This window comes from Anopheles gambiae, chromosome 2 (assembly GCF_943734735.2).
Source record: "Anopheles gambiae chromosome 2, idAnoGambNW_F1_1, whole genome shotgun sequence".
NCBI classification, from domain to species: domain Eukaryota; kingdom Metazoa; phylum Arthropoda; class Insecta; order Diptera; family Culicidae; genus Anopheles; species Anopheles gambiae.
In genome coordinates this window covers 45379266-45397984 of record NC_064601.1, presented here as the reverse complement: position 1 = coordinate 45397984, position 18719 = coordinate 45379266, and the positions used below count along the sequence as shown (strand labels likewise).

The window sequence follows — 18719 nt, the reverse complement described above, 5'->3', positions numbered from 1 at the left end:
GGACGGTTGCGGTTGTGCGGTGTCAAAAACGCATCGAAACCACGAATTGGACCGTGTCAGGCACACGTGTCGGGGCGTATGTGTGGCGAAAGCTCCCTACCCCAGCTCGGTGGCACACTTACCACACGCACACACACTCACACTTTCAATTGAAATGCTTCCAATCGTCGACCTCAAACCGCGTTGGTTTTCGCAGCGTCAATCATCCATCTCGCAGCATCGTTTCGGACGATCGGCAGCAACCGTCTAATTACCGCACAGGTTGTCAGTACGGTAACCTCGATTCCGCTATCGGAAATTATTTGCACCCCATCCACACCCCCACTATCACTATTAAAGTGCTCAACGAAGGCAGCAACATGTCCGTATGGAAATTCGTACCATCCATAGGGGGCGAGTCATATGTCTCTTTGGTTCCCAAATACGTTGAAGCTTTTTCTCAGCGCTTTTTTTGTCATGCCACTTTTTTGACTCGCTGGAAAGATCATGTTCCAGACGAGCACAAACTCTGTTTAACTACGTTTCTGGCGCATTGCTGTAGATGGATGTGCCTAAATGTGATTGACTGCCGTCAACGTCAGTCGCTTAATTTCTTATGCAAATCAAAAGTGGTTCCGTGCGGCTGCTCATCAGCCTTTCATTCGCCTCAAAGAAAAAAAAAGAAGGAAAAATTAAAAACAGCACCACACTCCGTGACCAACAGATGAATAGGAAGCTATAGAACAATGGCAAGCCATGGCAGGATGCAAACAGCCTGTCAGCAGCTTTCTCACGCTCCCGTAAGCAGTACGATCCCCAGGAACGGCCGCAGAACCGCCGTTTCGTACGTGCCGTACTTCTCGTACGGAAGCGTTCCTACTGCTTCTTGAGCTTTGCTGCTGTACGGTGTGCTTTATTGCCAAACCCTTCTGCACACGCGGCGAATCGTGCTCAACAACGTCCAACGCGGGCGGCCACTCTTAAGGATTGCTTCGTGTTTCCGTTTGTGCGGTTTGCTGCTCGGCTTGCGGCTTGCCCTGAAAGTAATGCACGGCGCCTGAAAGGTATGCAACCGGTACAACTCGTCCTTGAGCAATTCGAAACAGCCAACACAAAACCACCCCATTAAGCGTGTCGGCGGAAGCGCACACACACACACACACGCAAATCATGCACAACACCCTATCCTACGGCCTAACTAATGGGACGCTCATTGTTGCCTTCATTACGCACAAATTGTGTATGTGGTGGGTGAAGCAAGTGTAAGTGTGTATGTGTGTGTGTGCAAAAGTTTTCCGCTTTCCCTTCAAGGAGGTAGCAACGAGGGAGCGAATAAAGCATAATTAACGGGGCCTGGGCCCGGAATGGTTGAGTGTCGACCGCGAAAACACGCGTCCTGCAGCCTGCACAAGAAAAGCACACGTTGTATTGAATTTTCAATGATTTTAATTAAATTGTTCTACACAGCGCCAGGAAGCGGCTTGCCTGCCCGTGGCGTGTGGCACGCCGGTAAAGTGGCTCGGCACAGCATACATTACCCTCCCCTTAAACGACCGTACCGTGCGCTATGTGGGGCAACAGCATGTGTGGGGTTGCCTTGCGTTTCCTGCCTGCGTTGCTACAAAATCTGGGAGTTTTTGGAGGATCTGTGGTTTACCGATTACTTGACATCAACACACAAGCGCCGCGTGACAAATGATGTTGTGTAACGTAAACACCAAAACCCGTCAAGATAAAGATCCGTCTGCATCCGCTGTGCCTCGATACATGGTGCTAAAGTTCGGTTAAGCGACGAATTAGCATAACAAACAAGGTGCTTTTTGGTGCGCCTCCCGTGTACCACCCTCGGCAGAACCACATGATGCTGCTGGTGCCACTTTGAGGCGATGCTCAAATGAATTAAATTTCTCAAGTGAGAGCAAACTTCTTCAGCTCATTACAGTCGGTGAAGTTGAACAGTCGCACAGGAGGGGCAGAGAAAGGGTGCCATTTCATGGTCGCAGAAAACACAAGAGCTTATGATAATATTTGATTGTCATCCGAGACAGTCACGTTACACATAAAGAGCATAAATAAATAATGCGATCGTTTCGTGGCCATTTACAACGTTTCGTTGGAACATGTGATGTGATTCGGAATTGAAATTATAATATTTCAACTTTTTCACTTATTAATTTTGCATCAGAATATCTCACCTCTTCCAGCGATGAAAGTCGATGGAACTTTTCATTCTCAAACCACCATCAAACGGGTAGATGCTGCAAACCATCCTGGAACTTGCAACTTCTCACCTTCTTGAAAACAGCACAAACACATCCATTTTGCTTGAACAAACAAGCAATATCGCAGAAACCACGACCATCGTTTACCTTTTTCGCAATCAGACACTGTTGCAAGCTCTTCGAAAGGCGACTGGGTAACACCTTGCCATTCACGCACGCATGTTTGCCTAGCGCAATTGGCAGCTACCGAAAGCAAACCGTTGCGTTCAAGATAAAGGTGATAAAATATTCGTCGGAGCAAACACACCCCGATCGTTTCCCTGTTCGGAAGGGAGGAAGGGAAGCAAAAACAGCGATTTCATTCACTAAATGTTAAACGTTAACGCAGAACGCCCAGCTGCACCTGACTCGATATGCCGGCTTGGCAAACACCGCGTGTTTCTCGTTCGCAGTTGCCAATTGGAACTATGTGCCCGGGGCTGCATGAATAAGCCTGTAGCATTATTTTGCTCATGTAAACATATGCCTCCGGGAGGGTTGGAGCCCGTCTAGACATTTGAGTTTCTTATAAAAGCAGTAAAAGAAGAATCGTTTTTGCACGGAAGACCACTTTGTACTTTACCCTATCTTGGTCTATCTTTTGGTCGGTTCCTCTCGTCTTTCCGTGTAAGTACTTTCTATGTAAAATTGCACTCCATACTCAATTTCTACAACAATTTTCAATCTTTCGATTGACGGAGGACTACTCCTGTCCACATATTGCCACATTTTTATGGAACCAAAAAGAAAATGATGATGATTCGTATCACTTTATTGGTAGCGCTTGACGATACGGCCATGGGAATGGTACGACCAGGCTCGTCATATCCACCAATCAACACTTTCAGCGCTAATTTGACAATCAACGCACAGAAGCTAATCGGTAAATTGCACCTTTCTAGCAATATCCCGGGCTGTGAAGTGGACAATGCAAAGAGTTGATACGTAGATGGGACACAAAACACACCACGAGCCAAGCAGGAGTGAACAAAACAACAACAACTCTCTTCTAACGATTCTGGCCAACTGCACCGATAACACACACACAGACCCAGTATCATAAAACGTCATAATCAAGCAGCGTGCAGTTGCGGCCTCGACCAGATAAGAGCGTCGGACGTGATATCTTTACATTTTGCACACAGTGTCGCAATGGTTGGCCGCCAAACCCGGCGTTGCCTGCCGACATCGATGGCTCGTGACTCAACACGATAAGAATAGCTAAAAATAAGCCGCACCGGAAGCAGAGGATAGTGTGTGGAACATCAGCATCGTGCAGCACCGGTTGCATTGTATGTCTCCTGCATCATTCTCCCTCCCCCCTAGTCCTGCGAGTTATTGCATTTCACGATTGGTGCATTAGATATTCGCCATTAAATTCAATTACAGCACATTAGCGCACCTTTTACCTACCTGGAATTGCTTTGCTGCTGCATTCCCATGGTAGAATTGTTTCACTAGGGAAACAACACACACATACACTTACGGCATGGATTATTAAACGAGGGCGAACCCTAACGCAGTGACGCTGCAGAGGTGGAAGTAAAATTGTGAGAGATTTCCCCCGCCATAAAAAAAGAAACTCCCGAAACTGGGAAGAACAAACACAATTCCGATGGTAGAAATGCGTACCTTCGATGTTTGGACACAAACGAGGGACAAGGACAATTTTGCCGTGCAGTCAGCCGCAACCGAAACGTTCCCAAAGCTGTGCAGAAAGAATAGAAAACCAACAGCACACACTGGAAAGGGTGTATTCACGACCGAGCTCTTCTTCACATTCCACGATTGGGTTGGGTGAGTATCCAACCAGTCAACCCTCATAAATTATTGTACACACGGTACAAGCGCAAAGGTACGTTTGCTTGTCCTCTTAGGCAAGCCAACGCGCGAGTGAAGAAGCATTTCTTGAATTGGTGGCTTTCCACTCCGCTGTCGATAGCGATTTCCATCGCCAAAAACATCGCACGACTACGTTTTATGCAAACTTGATAATATCGAAGGCATCAGCTTTCTGACATTCTCACAGAACGTCTTGTCGCGTGTTTTTGCCAAAGTTTTGCCGCTCTTACCTGCGCTAACTAGCAGGTACGGATCTGTGCGGGTACCCGCAAGTCTTAAGAGTGATTACTTTGTTTGCAGAAGTTGTCGTTTGCCACATCCCCCATAACAAGCGAACCCGTATAAAGACGGTCCGAGTACGCTACCCGCCAAGAGCTTACGTGTGTTCGATTGCAGGACACGCCGAGCCGAGTCTGATTCAGGATTGGGCGACCGTAGCAGTTTACCAAACTTTGGAAATCATACCGTCCAACCCACCGGACCCGCCTTCGAGACGTAAACGAATCAAACAACTCAAACCCAACCCGCAGGTAAACCACCCACCCGCTGCCAGACGGCTGCCAGACCTACCTGGCTCGTGTCGGGACTGGAGTGCAGCGCATCCTTTGCATCCTTGCCGCCGAGTGTCGTCGCCCCGGTCCCGTACAGTGTCGCCTTGGCACCGTACGCCGGCGTGAACGTGTTGGGATGATGCACACCGAACACGAACGGCCCGTCCAGGTCGGCCGGGGCGATCGGTGGAGCTGCGGGGTCCGCGGTGCGGCCGCGTGACGGTGGTGGCGGCGGCGTCTTGTGCACGCCCGTCCGCTGCGGCGGTACGGGCGGTGTCGGCGACGCTGCATCGAGCAGCCGCCGGCGCAGCTGCTGATTGGCCACCTTCAGCCCGGCCGGTGTTCCGCTCGACGCGACGTTAAGCTGATTGTGATGGTACACCAGCTCGTCGTAGTCGTCATCGTCGTCGTCATCGCTGTTGTTGCTGTTCACCGTGTACTGGTGCACGGTGCGCTGGTGGTGCTGCGTCCGCTGCGGCCCCTCGATGTCGGAAAACTGAAAATCGTGCGTCGGCGACGGTGGGCTGCCGTACGGGTAGCCCTTGTGCGAGTGGTTCGAGTTCCACGTCTCGTACTGGCGGCTGATCAGGTTAAAGTCGTTGTAGCCGCGCGTCGGTACCGTCGGCTGCTGGGTCGAGCCGGCCCCGTACTGGTACTGCTTCTTGGTGCTGACCACCTGCGGCTGGGCCCGCCGCTCGAGCAGCGGCCGGGTTGATCGGTTAAACGGATGGTCGCGGGACTGCATCTTCGAGCTGGTGCTGCCGCTGCTGCCCAGTATCTGTGGCAGTATCTGTGGTGGCATTTAAATGGTGCTCACGTAGAGCAAGGGTGCTGCACCAAGCATGGGAGACGCGTTTTGTTTTGTTTAATTCAATTTCCTATTTAACACTTTCAACAATTCAACGGCTTTTGGTTAGGCTTTTTTGTTTTGCAACCTCTCTCACTAATTTGAATAGAAATCAATCACCTCGATACGGTGAATGTAACACGCACAGGGTCGATGCATTTTACACTGCCTACAGATTCACACATACACACGCAGAAATAATAGACAGCAAAAATCAATTCACTCCAAAACGGAAGAACCGTTCACGTGTATTGCCCACCTTCACCAACAGCGATATTGCAATTCCGGTACTTCCGATCCCGTTCCGGTCACTGAATTTTCCGCTTCCCGTTTTTTTAGCTTTTTTTCCTCTTCTTCTTTTTTGCTCACTTTGATCACTGCCGAGCGAAAGGTTTAATTTCCATCAAACACCTTTACACCACCACGCACACATACAAACGTACACACGCACAGGCACCAGCGCGGTAATGAACGGGGAAAAGCTTCTTGCTTCACTTGCTTCCGCCTTTGCACTGGGAAAGATTGAGTGATTGGTGTCGATGCTCTTTTCCTTTTTTTGCTACTTTTACTGCACTCGCGGCTCGTTATCGCGATACAATTTTGCCTCCCTGTGTGAGCGGAGTAATTGATTGCTGGAAAAATTCACTCACCAACACGTACACCAGGTGGTGCAACACGTTCACTTATAATACATAGAAACACACATCAACACAGGTGAGAATTGAAGCCGGAACAACCCTAATTTTTGCACTTGCATTCGCGAAGATTCGCTCTATTTTATCGCTGGAGTTATTTTTTAGAACTGAGAGCACAATCAGCAAAGGTGATGATTCTAATTTACTGGAGGGATTTATGGATGGAACCACCTACACGGGGGAAAAAAGAAACAAAAGAACAGTATTAAACATTTGGGAGAGTTAAAAGGGGTTTAATTTGTTTGGACGTGATTGATGCTTGGACAACGCTTAGTAGACGCACTTGCAGCACATTATTCCACGAACTATTTTCACCGGGACGCAAGCATCAACCCGTGATCTTGTCAGAGCATAAACAAAGCGCGAAAAGGATCGCTTTTCAGTCGACAACTGTTTAAGTTGAAGCTTGTTGGAAGCAATCACAAGTCATGTTTTGCTGCGTGTTGCCGCTTGTCTACCAGGCCTTTGCCGGTACGCTGGGTTTTGCGGCCAGCTGATAACAGGTAAAACAGGAAGGGACGGCACTCGCCCTTATCGCATCCACCGCTTTGCTGCTACTACGCTGCCCCGTACGCCGTGTATGCAATAATGACGCCCATTTTCGGTGGTGTGCGCCATACCCCTTTCCAAAACCAAAATAAAAGCTCCCCTTCCCTTTGTGTTGTGTGCGTGTGTGAGTGTGTGCCGATGCATTCAATGAGCGGACTATGGTGCCGCAAAACGCACCCTAGCGAATAAAATTCCATCATCACGGGCGTGTTCCCATGACGTCCCCCGTTTCTTCGCACTAAGTTCCCACTCCCAGTGAGTGTGTGTGTGTGCGTGCGGTAGGGTTGGGAAAGATAAAACACGGCTGCCACGGGTGGTTTGGGCCTCGCTTTTTTCCCACCGATGCGGAACAGCAACCGAAAAAAGACCCTTTCAGCCGCTGCTGCAACACACAGCTGACGGGCTCGAGCCGACGGTGCATCTGAAGCCAACGGATGGATCTCGATGGCAGCAGAACCGTGAGACAAAATTAATATTCCTTCACGTACAGAGAAAGGGGACCGCTTCGGTCGCAAACCCTCGGGATTGCGCTTTCGGCTGAAGATTCACGAGGGTGGAATGTCACTTCCTGTCTTATCGTTCTTCCACACTAGTTTAAATGTTGTTTTTTTCGGTGCTGGTACGATTGATGAATGAATCTGAATTAATTTCACGCTCGTAATCAATCACCTTCCTTTCAAACTTGGTATGTCTTTTTTGCAAATTCTACGCTTTACAGTCTCTACCGACAGCAGATGCACATTTTGATGCATTTCCAAGAAAATTTTGCCCGTCTACACCATCGCTATTTGCACCTTAAGCGAAGCTTCGAGAAAACAAAGCCCCGCAAAGCTTAGAAATACACAACGACGGATCGAGAAACATGACAAAACAAATGAAAAGAAGATAAATTTTAAATGCACCATGCTCGAGAGAGAGAAAGAAAGAGAGAGAGAGAGATTCGAAAACATAACAATGAACCAATGGGTAAGAGGAACGAAAAAGAATAAAGAAAAGGTGAAATCAAAGCACCAAAGCGTATGAATCGAGAGGCGAAAACGGAAAACAGAAAATCTGGCCCAAATAGCAGTAAACCGAGTGCAGCAGGCAACATCAGGCAGGAAAATGATCTCGAAAAAAATAAATGGTGAAAAAAGGGAATCCAAAGAGGAAGCAAAAAAAAAAATAACACAGGACAGCAAAGAATCGAAAGCAAAGCAAGAAGGTATCTTGTTAGCCTTTCTTTGGCTTCGGTGCGGCCGAGAGGAGGAGAGAGAAATAACAAGAACACGTTAGAAAATGAGCATCGGGCGAGGTAGCAAACACGGCACACCGATGGAAAACATCGAAGAAAATGCAAGAAAAAGGAACCACACAAATACACAACACCGACCGAAGGAAAAGTGCGATAGAAACAAAAGAATGGCAACGGGCAGCCAAGACTAAAACAAACCTTTAGCAAAAGGCAAGCAGAGAAACGCAAGAGCCCGAAACAACCGGTTGATAAGAAGAACGCACCCCGGTAGGGAAGGTACAAATGGAAGAAGAAAAGCTAAAACATAAACAGCAGCATCATCATCATCATCATCATCGTCTTCTTCTTCATCAGCAGCAGTAGCAAGATGAGCAAAGAAATGAGAAAAATGAAGGTAACAAGATCACACACGTTCCGCCAGGCCGCTTCGAGTCCGAACGGAGCGAACGGAATGGAACGAAACGAACGCAAAAAGCCCGATAAAATGGAACAAACACACACTGCTGACGGAGTGACGGAGCTTTCCTGCGCCGGTGACCGAACCATTCGTATGGAATGGGGTGGTTTTTAAGCGGCCCCATTCCCCCCCCCCCCCCCCCCCCTGTGTGCCCCCTCTGTGAAGCCCCAGCACAACAACAACCACCGTTGAGGGAGGTTGAGTAAGCACAAACCAGCGGTACAAAGTACCACCACCATCACCACTTGCACTGCACTAAAAAAAAATACACACAGAAAAAAGCGGTCAGCTCACGATGCAATTCATTTGCACCAATGGCACTGATGACGATCGACACTTACACAAAAAAAGCTTTTCGGCAGTTTTTTGATGAAATTTTGTCACAAATCCACGAAAGCACACCAGCACACGCGTTTTGAAAAGAGGACAACAATAAAGTAATCCCCTTCTGCTATGCAATTTAAGCTTCGAGAAACCGCGAAAACACTGTGCAGCGAACACCTTTCGATGCCGTGAAGGAGAAACCCGTACGCACGCACAGTAACGCAACGAACCAACAGTGCGCCGGACTTGCGCCGTTGAGTGATGGGGAGAAACTAAGAAAAAAACCTGCGCTACCAGCTCAACACGCTCGCCCGTTCGCTCGCTCGCTCGTTTGCTTGCTCACACTCTTCTCCGAGGTGACCTGTTGGGCCGACATTACGACACACGCACACGAATGCACACTCACCGGTGTGGTGCGCACGGACTGTGCGAGCTGAGCGATCTGAAATCCCTCCCCGAGCCACTACCACACCGACCTTCCTGGCATCCCTTAGGGACCAGCTTCCAACACACGAATCCATTGACAACACAGCTCTCGCGGCCGCATGTACTACGGTCATTGCCTACTTTGCGAGAAAGGTTTGCTTACCCTTCTGTCGCACGGGCCTTCTCAAAAGGGGCTAGATACGAGCGAGATGCCCGCTCTTACGGCTGTATGTGTGTACATTCGTGGGGCATAAAGGGTTTCTCTACGTTTGGTGCTCATCGCAAGAAGCTTTTAATCGTATCTTGGAAACCAAATAATGTTTATTAGAAAAATTCAACACAGATTAAAGCTTGAACACCATTTAATCTAATCCTCTTATTCAGACATATTTAAATATGAAATCCAAAAAAAGATTTTTTTTTGACGAAATGTTATCTAAAGATAAAATAAATGAAGCATGTTGAAATTTATAACATGAATCTCAAACTCTTCGGACCTTATAAAAATTATTTCAAAATAAACCTACCATTTACAAAAGACAATAGAAATTACATGAAAAAACAAACCTCACATAATAAAAACAAGTCTTTTCTTCTATTTAGTTGGTCATGCCAGCTTTTACAGGCTTTCGAGAGTTATTCAGTACCACACAGCCGATAATCAGTCCTTCCTAAGGCGGGGGGGGGGGGGGATCTATATGAGGCTTGAACCCACGACAGGCATGTTGTTTAGTCGTACGAGCTGACGACTGTACCCCGGAACCCCCTAGTCTTAGTTCTCAAACTACTGACAATGTGGGTTGTTAAAAACAAATCAGTATGCATCCCGTCGTTCCGTCTGATGTTATGTTGGTGTTGAGCTCGGATAAATTCGATTAGCTAATGAAGTTTGTAAATTTTTGTTCGAATTTCAAAAAATCTTCTGGAAACTTTGAAGATAGCTTAACATTTGGTAAAGATTCTTACTTCAAGAAGTGTATATGTTTAATACCAAATGAAGATAGTTATCAAATGAACAGTAATCTTTCAGGAAGAAGATCAGTGTGTTCTTAAAATCGTTATATTTGACATCAGAATATTTTTATATTTGAAGCTCGTTAAATATTACACAATACACATAAATCAACTTTACACCGATGGTGATTATGAAACTATGTCTGTTTCATTATTATTTTTTTAGTGTTCTTTCAATTTTTTTATATTTTGGTGTCATGAATACTACCAATATTCTTAAAAACAGTTCATTAGTTTCTATATAAATTTATTCTAATGATCAATCCAAAATAAAACCCTAAAAACCCTGTCCCCATTGAACAGAAAACGTGAGGCTAACCGTGCGAACTGAATCATACCACCTCAACGATCCTCGCAGACCCTCTCTTTCTCTCTCTCTGCTACGCTCCCAGCTATACCGATTCCCACTGTGATGGTGTGCTGTGATTCAAGGTTTTCCTGCCTAACGCTGTCTAATCTCCGCAGGTAGACGCTGCGTTAGGAAGCTGCCGATTTGCGAATGGTTTCACAAAGCGCAGATAAAGTAGCGGGCGGGAAACGGCCGACGAAACCCGACAAACGGCGTGTTCTTTCTTCAAATTCAACGGATCGACAGTGCGAAGGTTCTCGGTCGGTTATTTAATCTTGTTCGCTCTAAATTGTTTACAACCTTGCTTAAGAATATTGAACCTTCTTGCGTACCTGGCACGGGCACGCTTAGGGCATCGTAATGTGGCTAGTTTCGGTGCTGGTGATGTTTTGACGTCCGACATTCGGCGTTTGGAAGTATAAAGGTTCTCTGGCGTGCCGAAACGGGTTTGAGGAACAAATGCTTCCGGCATTTTAAGCATACAACGAGCACATTCGGCAAGGAGCAGCATAAAAATTCATGCGGAAGGAATTGTTCTCTTGTAAAAGGTGTTTAAAATTTTGCTTCAATAGGCCTTAGATGTTATCGCTATAATCGATAACATGATACCATGCATTTCTCTTTTCAAGAGCTGCCTTTTATTGCCATGTTAATCGATCAACATGGTCCAGAAAAGTTGAACATAACATCTATTCAACTAACCGAAAGAATTCCGAAACCTTTCCAACCACAATAGTAGTCAGTTCTGTGCTGCCATTTCCTCCAATAACAAAGGAACCAACATCGATTATTACCGCGCACCACAATTACCGGTGGACCACCATGGGGGCCTAAGGTGATCGACATCCAACCTCTAGTCCATACCCACCACAATCCAGTTGGGATGCACCATCACCATCGCCCAGGCACGTTGAACTTTCTTTGGTGCGTGTTTGCGGAACTTTTTCCACTTAAAAAGACTCGATCGATGCCACCACCCTGCGAGGGGAGCAAAAAAGAAACCATACCCCGGACCGCTCGTGCATTCTAATGCTTTGTTCTTGGTCGATCATCTTATGCTGGAGGCCATTACTGCCGGTGGTGGCACACTGCAGCTGAGTGGAACCGAATCGAACGCGATAATTGGTGAGTCATGAGAAGGTGGAGATAGTGATCTTGGGGCAGATAGAGAATGGATGGCAAACGAAGAAAACCTGGACACAAAAGAACCCCTGCCAGTGCCCGAAAGGGGCCATTGGCAGCAATTGAGAAGACCAGTTTCTGAGGTGTTTTCTCTCTATACTTTTTTTTTGTTTGCAGTGTGTGTTGAACTCTTTTCGATACCGTTGATCGACTAAATGGACATTGTCAGGGCACACCTACTTGATATGCAGACCCGAATGTAGGAACTCAGAATCGATATCGCTTGAAAACTGTTGCTCTGTCCACGGTCGGCAAGTCGATCATTCCGTTTTGGGGTAACCTCTTTCTCTCTCTCCCGAGACGAACCCATCATCTGCTGATCGCGCACTCGGTCGTGTGAAGCCCGCTATAATGTTAAGATTAGCTTTCCAATTGAAAACTCCTCCTCCTCCTCCTCCAGTTACCATACTAAAGTCCTTACGCAACTTCTCCATTCTGAACATTGATCTCGGATCGTGCCGGCCATAAACAGAACTCCAACTCACAGCAAGAGCAGGCCTTTGAGTAACTTTGACGTGCTACATTGCTTCCATCGAACAAACCCCGCCAGCACGTCACGTGGAGTGGTGGCCCCAAACATATTGCCTCATCGTTACAGCTTCCCTTATATCTCTGCAGCCAAGTGCATCAAGCGTGGTTGATTTTCTCATTTTGCTGCTCGCCTGCTTTTACTGCTTGGAGTCTCGTGTTTTTTTTTATGATTCATCAAGCGATCGTTGTATAACGGCATCAAACAAAGTCCGAGCGCGTTTTGACCGCAGCGTCGGCGATTGCATTGCACGATACAACAACAACAATAAAGTAATCTTAGCCTCGGGGCAGTGGTAGTCTTACTGCGAGAGCGGCAATTTACAAAATTATATTTTACCACTCTCGGTTTCCACCGGCTCCGTAGAACACCAAAGTGATCTGCGGTGCTAAGCTGCGGCGTGATCGTAAAAAACACAGAGGGTGCCAGTGTCAGTGGATCCATCGGAGCCAAGCGGATCCACGGTGGTTTGCTGTGGTTAGGGCGAAAGATTACCACCTTCATCGGCATCTTCACGATCGTGGCCGCGGCAGCCATATTAAAGACCGCAGACCGTTGCCCAAATATTTGGACATCTAAGCGGCGAAGGTCTCTCGCATCTCGCACTCCAACTGGTGCTCTAGATGACCTTTCCGTTGCGCCACCTGCGATCGACCGGGTGCAGACCATGAACGGTAACTTCCCGGGCCACGGCTGCCAGTGTACAGGTGGCATTTTTGGAGAACGCCTCAGAAACAAGCAAAGGATGATTGTCAATCATGTGCGTACGCCGTAAATTATAGAGCGCATTTTGAGGACGCTTGAACAATGCGGGACACCACGGTTACTGGGTCACAGTGAAGTCGTCGGCAGATGAAAGGCTTGGCAAAGCATAATGAATTATCCTAACGTTCAAGTGCACGACACGGTCCATTGGTCGAAATGCACTTTGCCTTCACGACGCCATAATTTATGCAGCGCTCTCTTCAGCCGTTTCTACATTCTGGGCGTATAGATTGCCCGGGAAGCAGGTTCACTTTTGATAAATCTTGTAATTCATACTACGAAGTTCTGCACAGATACCGCGCGTCTACCTCTTAATTGCATCAAAACCTACATCCGCACACACTGCGACGAGCGAGCATATATCATATAAACTCATTTGAGTAAGATTGCGTTAAAGCATAACGGTTCAATTTTCTCACTAAAACTAGTTCAAGGTCAATTCTCTTTAACCATCCCCAAAGACTGCTCGCCGGTGACGGTAATCCTAGCTGACAAAGGGAAACTTTAGGCAAAATTTATTATGAGTGTTTTCTACGCAAGAAACGTTTTTCTGCTCCCTGTTCATCAGCAATGAGTTGGTGTAAGATGGTGAGCTTAAGTTTTCCATCACGCGAAAAGCGGTGAAAGTATCCCGTTCGTACGATGTCAGAGTGCGGAGAACGTTAGCAAAGTGAGGAACAAAGCAAGAACATGGCACAAATATCCGCAAGCTTGCGCGGTCGTTGCTGAAGCTGTAGAGAACGGTGGAAGTCAACTCCCAAGCCAGTGTGGCAAACTTAGAATGCAGCTGGGTGCAGCCAGGGTTTTATTACTGTTTGCAATCAGTTGCCCGTTCGTGTTTACTAACGTTCACTTAATAGCTCGACCAACGGAGATGCGCGTCGTCCATATTGAACTGGTTGGTATGGTTTGTTTTGCCACAGGGATGAATAAGTTGGGGCAGCATTTGTTTTTTTGCAATTACGTATATTTTAACTGATATGATATGTTACGAAATCTGCATACTTATAATGATATTTGTATTATATGCTCATGTTTGACCTAAACAAAGCAAATTTCTTCCAATTCCATATCAAATACACAAAATAATCAATTTTTAAGAAACGTTTGATCAGTTCTGCTTTACGTATTTATCTTGAATGTGTTGCCAGCCGTCAACACACACGCCGTCTACCCTTCAGAAACCGATAAAATAAAAGAAACGGCGTTTTGCGTTGTTGTTTGTCATCCATTTTCTGCTCGCTTCTTTACTCCACTGTCCAGTTTTTTTACAACAGCATGTTGTGCGTCGTTCCGAGATGACGACGGCAGGTGTTCAGCTTTCCGTTAAAATCCCTTCTCCAAGAACAAGAATCAAGTTCACATCGCATCGCATCATGTGTTTACTTCATCATCACTGGTCGAGAAGAATACACACACACACGCGCAGACCCATTCGACTCGCCATGAGGCCCTTTTGTTTCCTTCGCTCAGTGATTCTTCGTTCTGTTTCTTCGAGGCACATAAACCTCTGTCCTTCATGTTGCTACGATGCATTTCTTACCCACCGAATAGCACGAATGGCCAAAGAGACGGTCAGATTATGTTCGCTCGATTTAGCGAAACGCAAAGTCTCAGCAAAGCATCAATCACCTGCCGTTAAAGGGAAGAGAAGCCAAAGACACCTCAAACTAAGCAAGAAAAAGCTAAAGATCATTGCAGAATTGTGCCCACGATCGTCGTACACACGATCGGGAAGTACATAATGAACGATAATTCGCAAACAGCAGCAGCTACAGTAGAAGCAGGAACACCACCTGAGGCGAAATGAAGCGCAGTAAATGGATAAATTTAAACAAAAGGACACGTGTGGTAGGATGTTTATTGTTTTTTTTTATGTTTCTGTTCACCAATTCATGTCTTCTTTTTTGGGCGAGTGAGTTGTGCTTCACTGAGATGTATCCAAAACAACAAAACGAAAAATAACTCAACCAAGTTCCGATCACTCGCATTGAAATCACAACGCTCGTAAACTCCCAATGTGCCGTTCTGCAAAGCAAATAACGCCCTTGGTACGCCGTCAAAGTGATTGTATTATCTGAAAAAATTGGAAAGTGAGAAAAAAGAACATCCCCATGAGAAATGTGAGCAAGCGGGGAAACCGACCCCAGAGAGCGCGTTTTGCATTCGAGTACACAGTACAGATGGAACTTTATTTGCTTAACCGGTACAACGATCAGTCGCGTCGCATTACGATCCACGATACGGGGTGTCTAGCTTTCCTTCGGGGCTGGTACGTGTTCAGCACCTGTCAGGGACGGAATACGGGGGGAGGGTTGTCCAATCGGATGGAAACAGGGATAGGAAAATGAAATGGTCACGGGAAACACAAAGAAAATCAGATGGGAACAAGGTGTTAGCGTTGGTGAACGGTGAGTAAACAAAGTCGGAACAACGAACAACCAGAGGGACGAACGTGCTCTAGCTAGGAGTGAGCCAGTTATCGTTTCATGATATTTTTGAGAGAAAATTTGGTCACGGGAATATACTTGCTGGTGACAGTACCAGAGAGGAGTTGCAGCTTTTCAGTATCCCGCGAAGTAACGTCACGTCATCGGGCGTCAATGCCCATCCGCTCAGTTGACCAACGCTCTGCAGCTCTGGGCAGCGATCCATCAGAATCTGCCGGACAATATGGATCGTAAATTTGTATTTTGCTAACTGGGCTCAACAAACAAGCTTACCTCTACAGAAGCAATCGATAGATATGGGGCCGATGTGAACCAAACATCCTCCAGCTGATAGAAATCGTGCTCAATCACCATCGAGCTGATGTCCTCATCGGAAAAGGTGACTGCATCCACCGCCAGCCGACGTAGCGTCGTCGTATGACAAATGAAACGACGCAGGCTTGGCTTCTGTATCGGACTGCTCAAAATTTCCAACCCTTGCAGATTGGTGAAACTGCTGTCGCCCGCAAACGTCAGCGAATCCATCATGTAGAAGTCGAGATCGATCAGATTCGGACAGGAGCGCACAAGCCGGTCGATCTCGAGTGGACCATACCCCTTGATTACGGTCAGATGGTACAGCGATTTGCCATTGTGCTCCGCCAGCCCCAGCAATTCGTAGGCACTGAACTTGTACAGCTTCAAGCGGCGTAGTTTCACCGAACTCAGCTTCTCCAGTATGCCTGCCTCGGGCGAATCGAGATAGATGTCCTCCAGCCGTGGACAGGTACGTACGATTGCATCCAGTGTTGCGGCGTCCGTTTCCATGTCGTGTACGTACACCAACCGACACTTGAAGTTGGCATCCTTCTTCTCGACGATGTACTGCAGGCTACGACCAACGAACGAGTATGACTTCAGCGTAGCCAGGTTTGGCAGGTTCTGGAGTAGCAAGGCCACATCCGTGTGGCATATATTTTCTTCCCCGAGCGAACCAATATCCACAACGGTGAGATGGTTTCGGCACTCGCCGTAACACAGATACTCGATGCCAATCTCCGTTATGTCCGTTTCGCCGCTAATGTCCAACTGTCTCATACAGCGGCTGTAGTCGGCGATATGCTTCAGCAGATTATCGTTCGCGATGTGCGGGATGGTCAGTCTGGTAAGGTGCGGTAAACGCTTCACAATCTCAAACATGAAACACATGCACTCCTCCTTCACCCACACTCCTTTCATGTTTAGCTGGCGCAGACCACGACCCTGCGCAGCAATCACCTGCAGTATGCGCTCGTAGTAGGCTAGGGGGAAGATATCCGTTACCAGACACTGTACGCCTTCGTTCAGTAGCATCTGCAGGCAGCAGAAGCGCATCGAAGCGTCAAGCGAGTCGGAACAAAGGATAACGCGCAGCAGATCCTCGTAGATGTTGCTTGTAGCTCCCATGTTGTCCATATAGGAGTTGATCTCAACCATCAACAGCGTGTAGTCGGGTGGAATACCAAACGCAAGGCTCGTCTGCACCATGGTTCCGATCGAGCCAACGATCGTACCGGCCAACTCTGCCAGCGTCAGTTCGCTCAGTGTGCGAACGGGTAACTTTTTGGACATTTTACTTCACTTCTTGGAGCTGAACAACTTTTGTATCAATCTCAAAACAACTATTAAGAGTCAAATCAAAACCAAAACTTATACTTTCTTCATTTCTTTGCTTTGCGTCTTAATAACTTTGCAAATTCGTTTCCTCTTTTCGCGATTCAATGATGTTTCACAACAAAAATATTTGTCAGTCCTCAGGCATGCGCGCAACACCCTTAGCACTTTCTCGGCTTGTCGATTTGGTTATTGCTTATATAAGGCCGTGTCGGATTTGGCTTTAGAACGATCACGTTGATCATCTACCTGTAGAAAAACATTAGCACAAGGTAGTACTACAAAATCTCACACAATGTATGCCTAGGATTCACCGTCACCTCGTTGCTTTAAATACGTGATTTGTGTATTGATAAACCCCTTGGTTTATTTAGAACGCAAAATATACAACTGAGTGCGAGCAGCCCAGCCGTACTGACATCGCGAATACTTGCGTGCGTGTATCTGACAATTATTTTTAAACTATGCGCAGCATTTTGTTTGTACACAAACTGGCGCCAGTTTTTGCGCGCCTGCGTATTACACGGACGATCGTGACAGAGTTCTGACAAGATGACATTTCGTACCTAGATTCGGTGATCGGTGTGATTAAGTTTATACGAGTGACAATTGCATATGATTCCAATGAACAACTATTTTTAACGAGCTGTAGTTCACATTTCCCAGAAAGTAAATCAATCAAATTAATTTTTAAATAGACTTTCACTATTTTATTACTGTGAAAATGAGGCTATACAAAATATAAATTTGAGGGTAGTATTGCTCTACTAATTGTGTAATGATTAGCAGTTGCATTGTTGTATTTTAAATTATTTGTTGTGCTTCATTTGTATTGAGTAGTATTAATAGTAGTAGTACCTTTATTGTTTTGTTCGTACATGAAATGTTATTACATTGTGAAATTTTACAATGGGTCCGTATGCATACTCTCCTCAATGGTTTTCCTAATTTTACTATTGGCTTTGCCGATTTGTATTTTTGATAATTATTTACCTTTAAATTTTCTAGAGGGAAAAATTTATAAAAAAAACCCTGCAAATTTTTTTTCTAATTTAATTCTATCCTAACTTACAATCTAACCTAATATAACTAACCTAAAATCTTGTTAGATTTTGTATAATTCACGTATTACCTGGTGGGTGCTATTGTTGCATTTAACTCTATATTTTGAATTATTTTTTTTCTGTAAAGCTAGTTAGTAATTAGGTGTTTGTGTAGGAATGAAGAGTTGAAGTTATAAAGCAAGGTGGAACGTTAACAATCATTTTAATTACTTAATTTTGGAGTACCTAAAGGCTTACATTTGTATTGATGATTATTATAGTTGTTTCAAATTCTTGTACGAAAAACAAAACAAAAAAAGATGAATAAACAAAGAGGATGTTCGTTTTTTGATAAGAAAGAGCTGAAAGTACATCTGAATTTAAAACAAAAAGCTGTCAAAAGATTAATGCATTGTAATGTGTTTATTTTGGAACTGGTATAACCTACAAATATAAAATTTAAATGTTGTGAAAGAAAGAAAAAAAACACGGGTTTCACGTTCTGTATGCACAAAATTCGTAAGACGCCACATTGAAACTTGTTCCATGGACCTCCCCGTGATCAATTTTCCATAGATTTCAATAAACTT

At 45.9% G+C, this 18719-nt stretch overlaps 2 protein-coding genes across 14 annotated transcripts in view; both read right to left on the bottom strand.

Annotated features, from left to right (window-relative positions):
* Positions 1-18719, bottom strand: part of LOC5667525 (uncharacterized) — a 386862-nt gene that overhangs the window by 24564 nt on the left and 343579 nt on the right. For 3 of the 6 annotated variants that reach the window (XM_061649829.1, XM_061649830.1, XM_061649831.1), the window contains exon 2: positions 4653-6346. In XM_061649829.1, the coding sequence (XP_061505813.1) occupies positions 4653-5435 (783 nt within the window). In that variant the 5' untranslated portion in view covers positions 5436-6346. Of the gene's footprint in view, positions 1-4652; positions 6347-6458; positions 6537-8756; positions 9254-18719 lie in introns of those variants that run through there. The other 3 variants (XM_061649828.1, XM_061649832.1, XM_061649833.1) reach the window with 3 other exon arrangements.
* LOC3290937 (uncharacterized) lies at positions 14834-17564 on the bottom strand. Of its 8 annotated transcripts, none has more exons than XR_009765056.1 (4): positions 15728-17549; positions 15549-15665; positions 15150-15291; positions 14834-15081 (listed from the first exon to the last, which is right to left on the bottom strand). XR_009765056.1 is itself a non-coding variant. In XM_061646525.1 (4 exons), exons 2-4 carry the CDS (start codon positions 17042-17044, stop codon positions 15064-15066), a joined length of 1452 nt encoding a protein of 483 aa, XP_061502509.1. In that variant the 5' UTR covers positions 17045-17335; positions 17407-17563; the 3' UTR covers positions 14834-15063. The 8 variants fall into 8 exon arrangements, 7 of the variants coding, with proteins under 7 accessions (XP_061502509.1, XP_061502504.1, XP_061502503.1 ...); XM_061646525.1 differs by lacking the exon at positions 15150-15291 and having other exon boundaries at positions 15728-17335; positions 17407-17563; XM_061646520.1 differs by having other exon boundaries at positions 15179-15291.

What these genes read in the sequence shown, in the direction of transcription:
- LOC3290937 (XM_061646521.1), bottom strand. Translation starts at nt 17,044, where the DNA reads ATGTCCAAAAAGTTACCCGTTCGCACACTGAGCGAACTGACGCTGGCA. An exon ending in TATCGATTGCTTCTGTAGAG is followed by an intron (nt 15,666 to 15,727) that starts GTAAGCTTGTTT and finishes ATTGTCCGGCAG; the next exon opens with ATTCTGATGGATCGCTGCCC. An exon ending in AAAGCTGCAACTCCTCTCTG is followed by an intron (nt 15,292 to 15,548) that starts GTACTGTCACCA and finishes CGTCCCTGACAG; the next exon opens with GTGCTGAACACGTACCAGCC.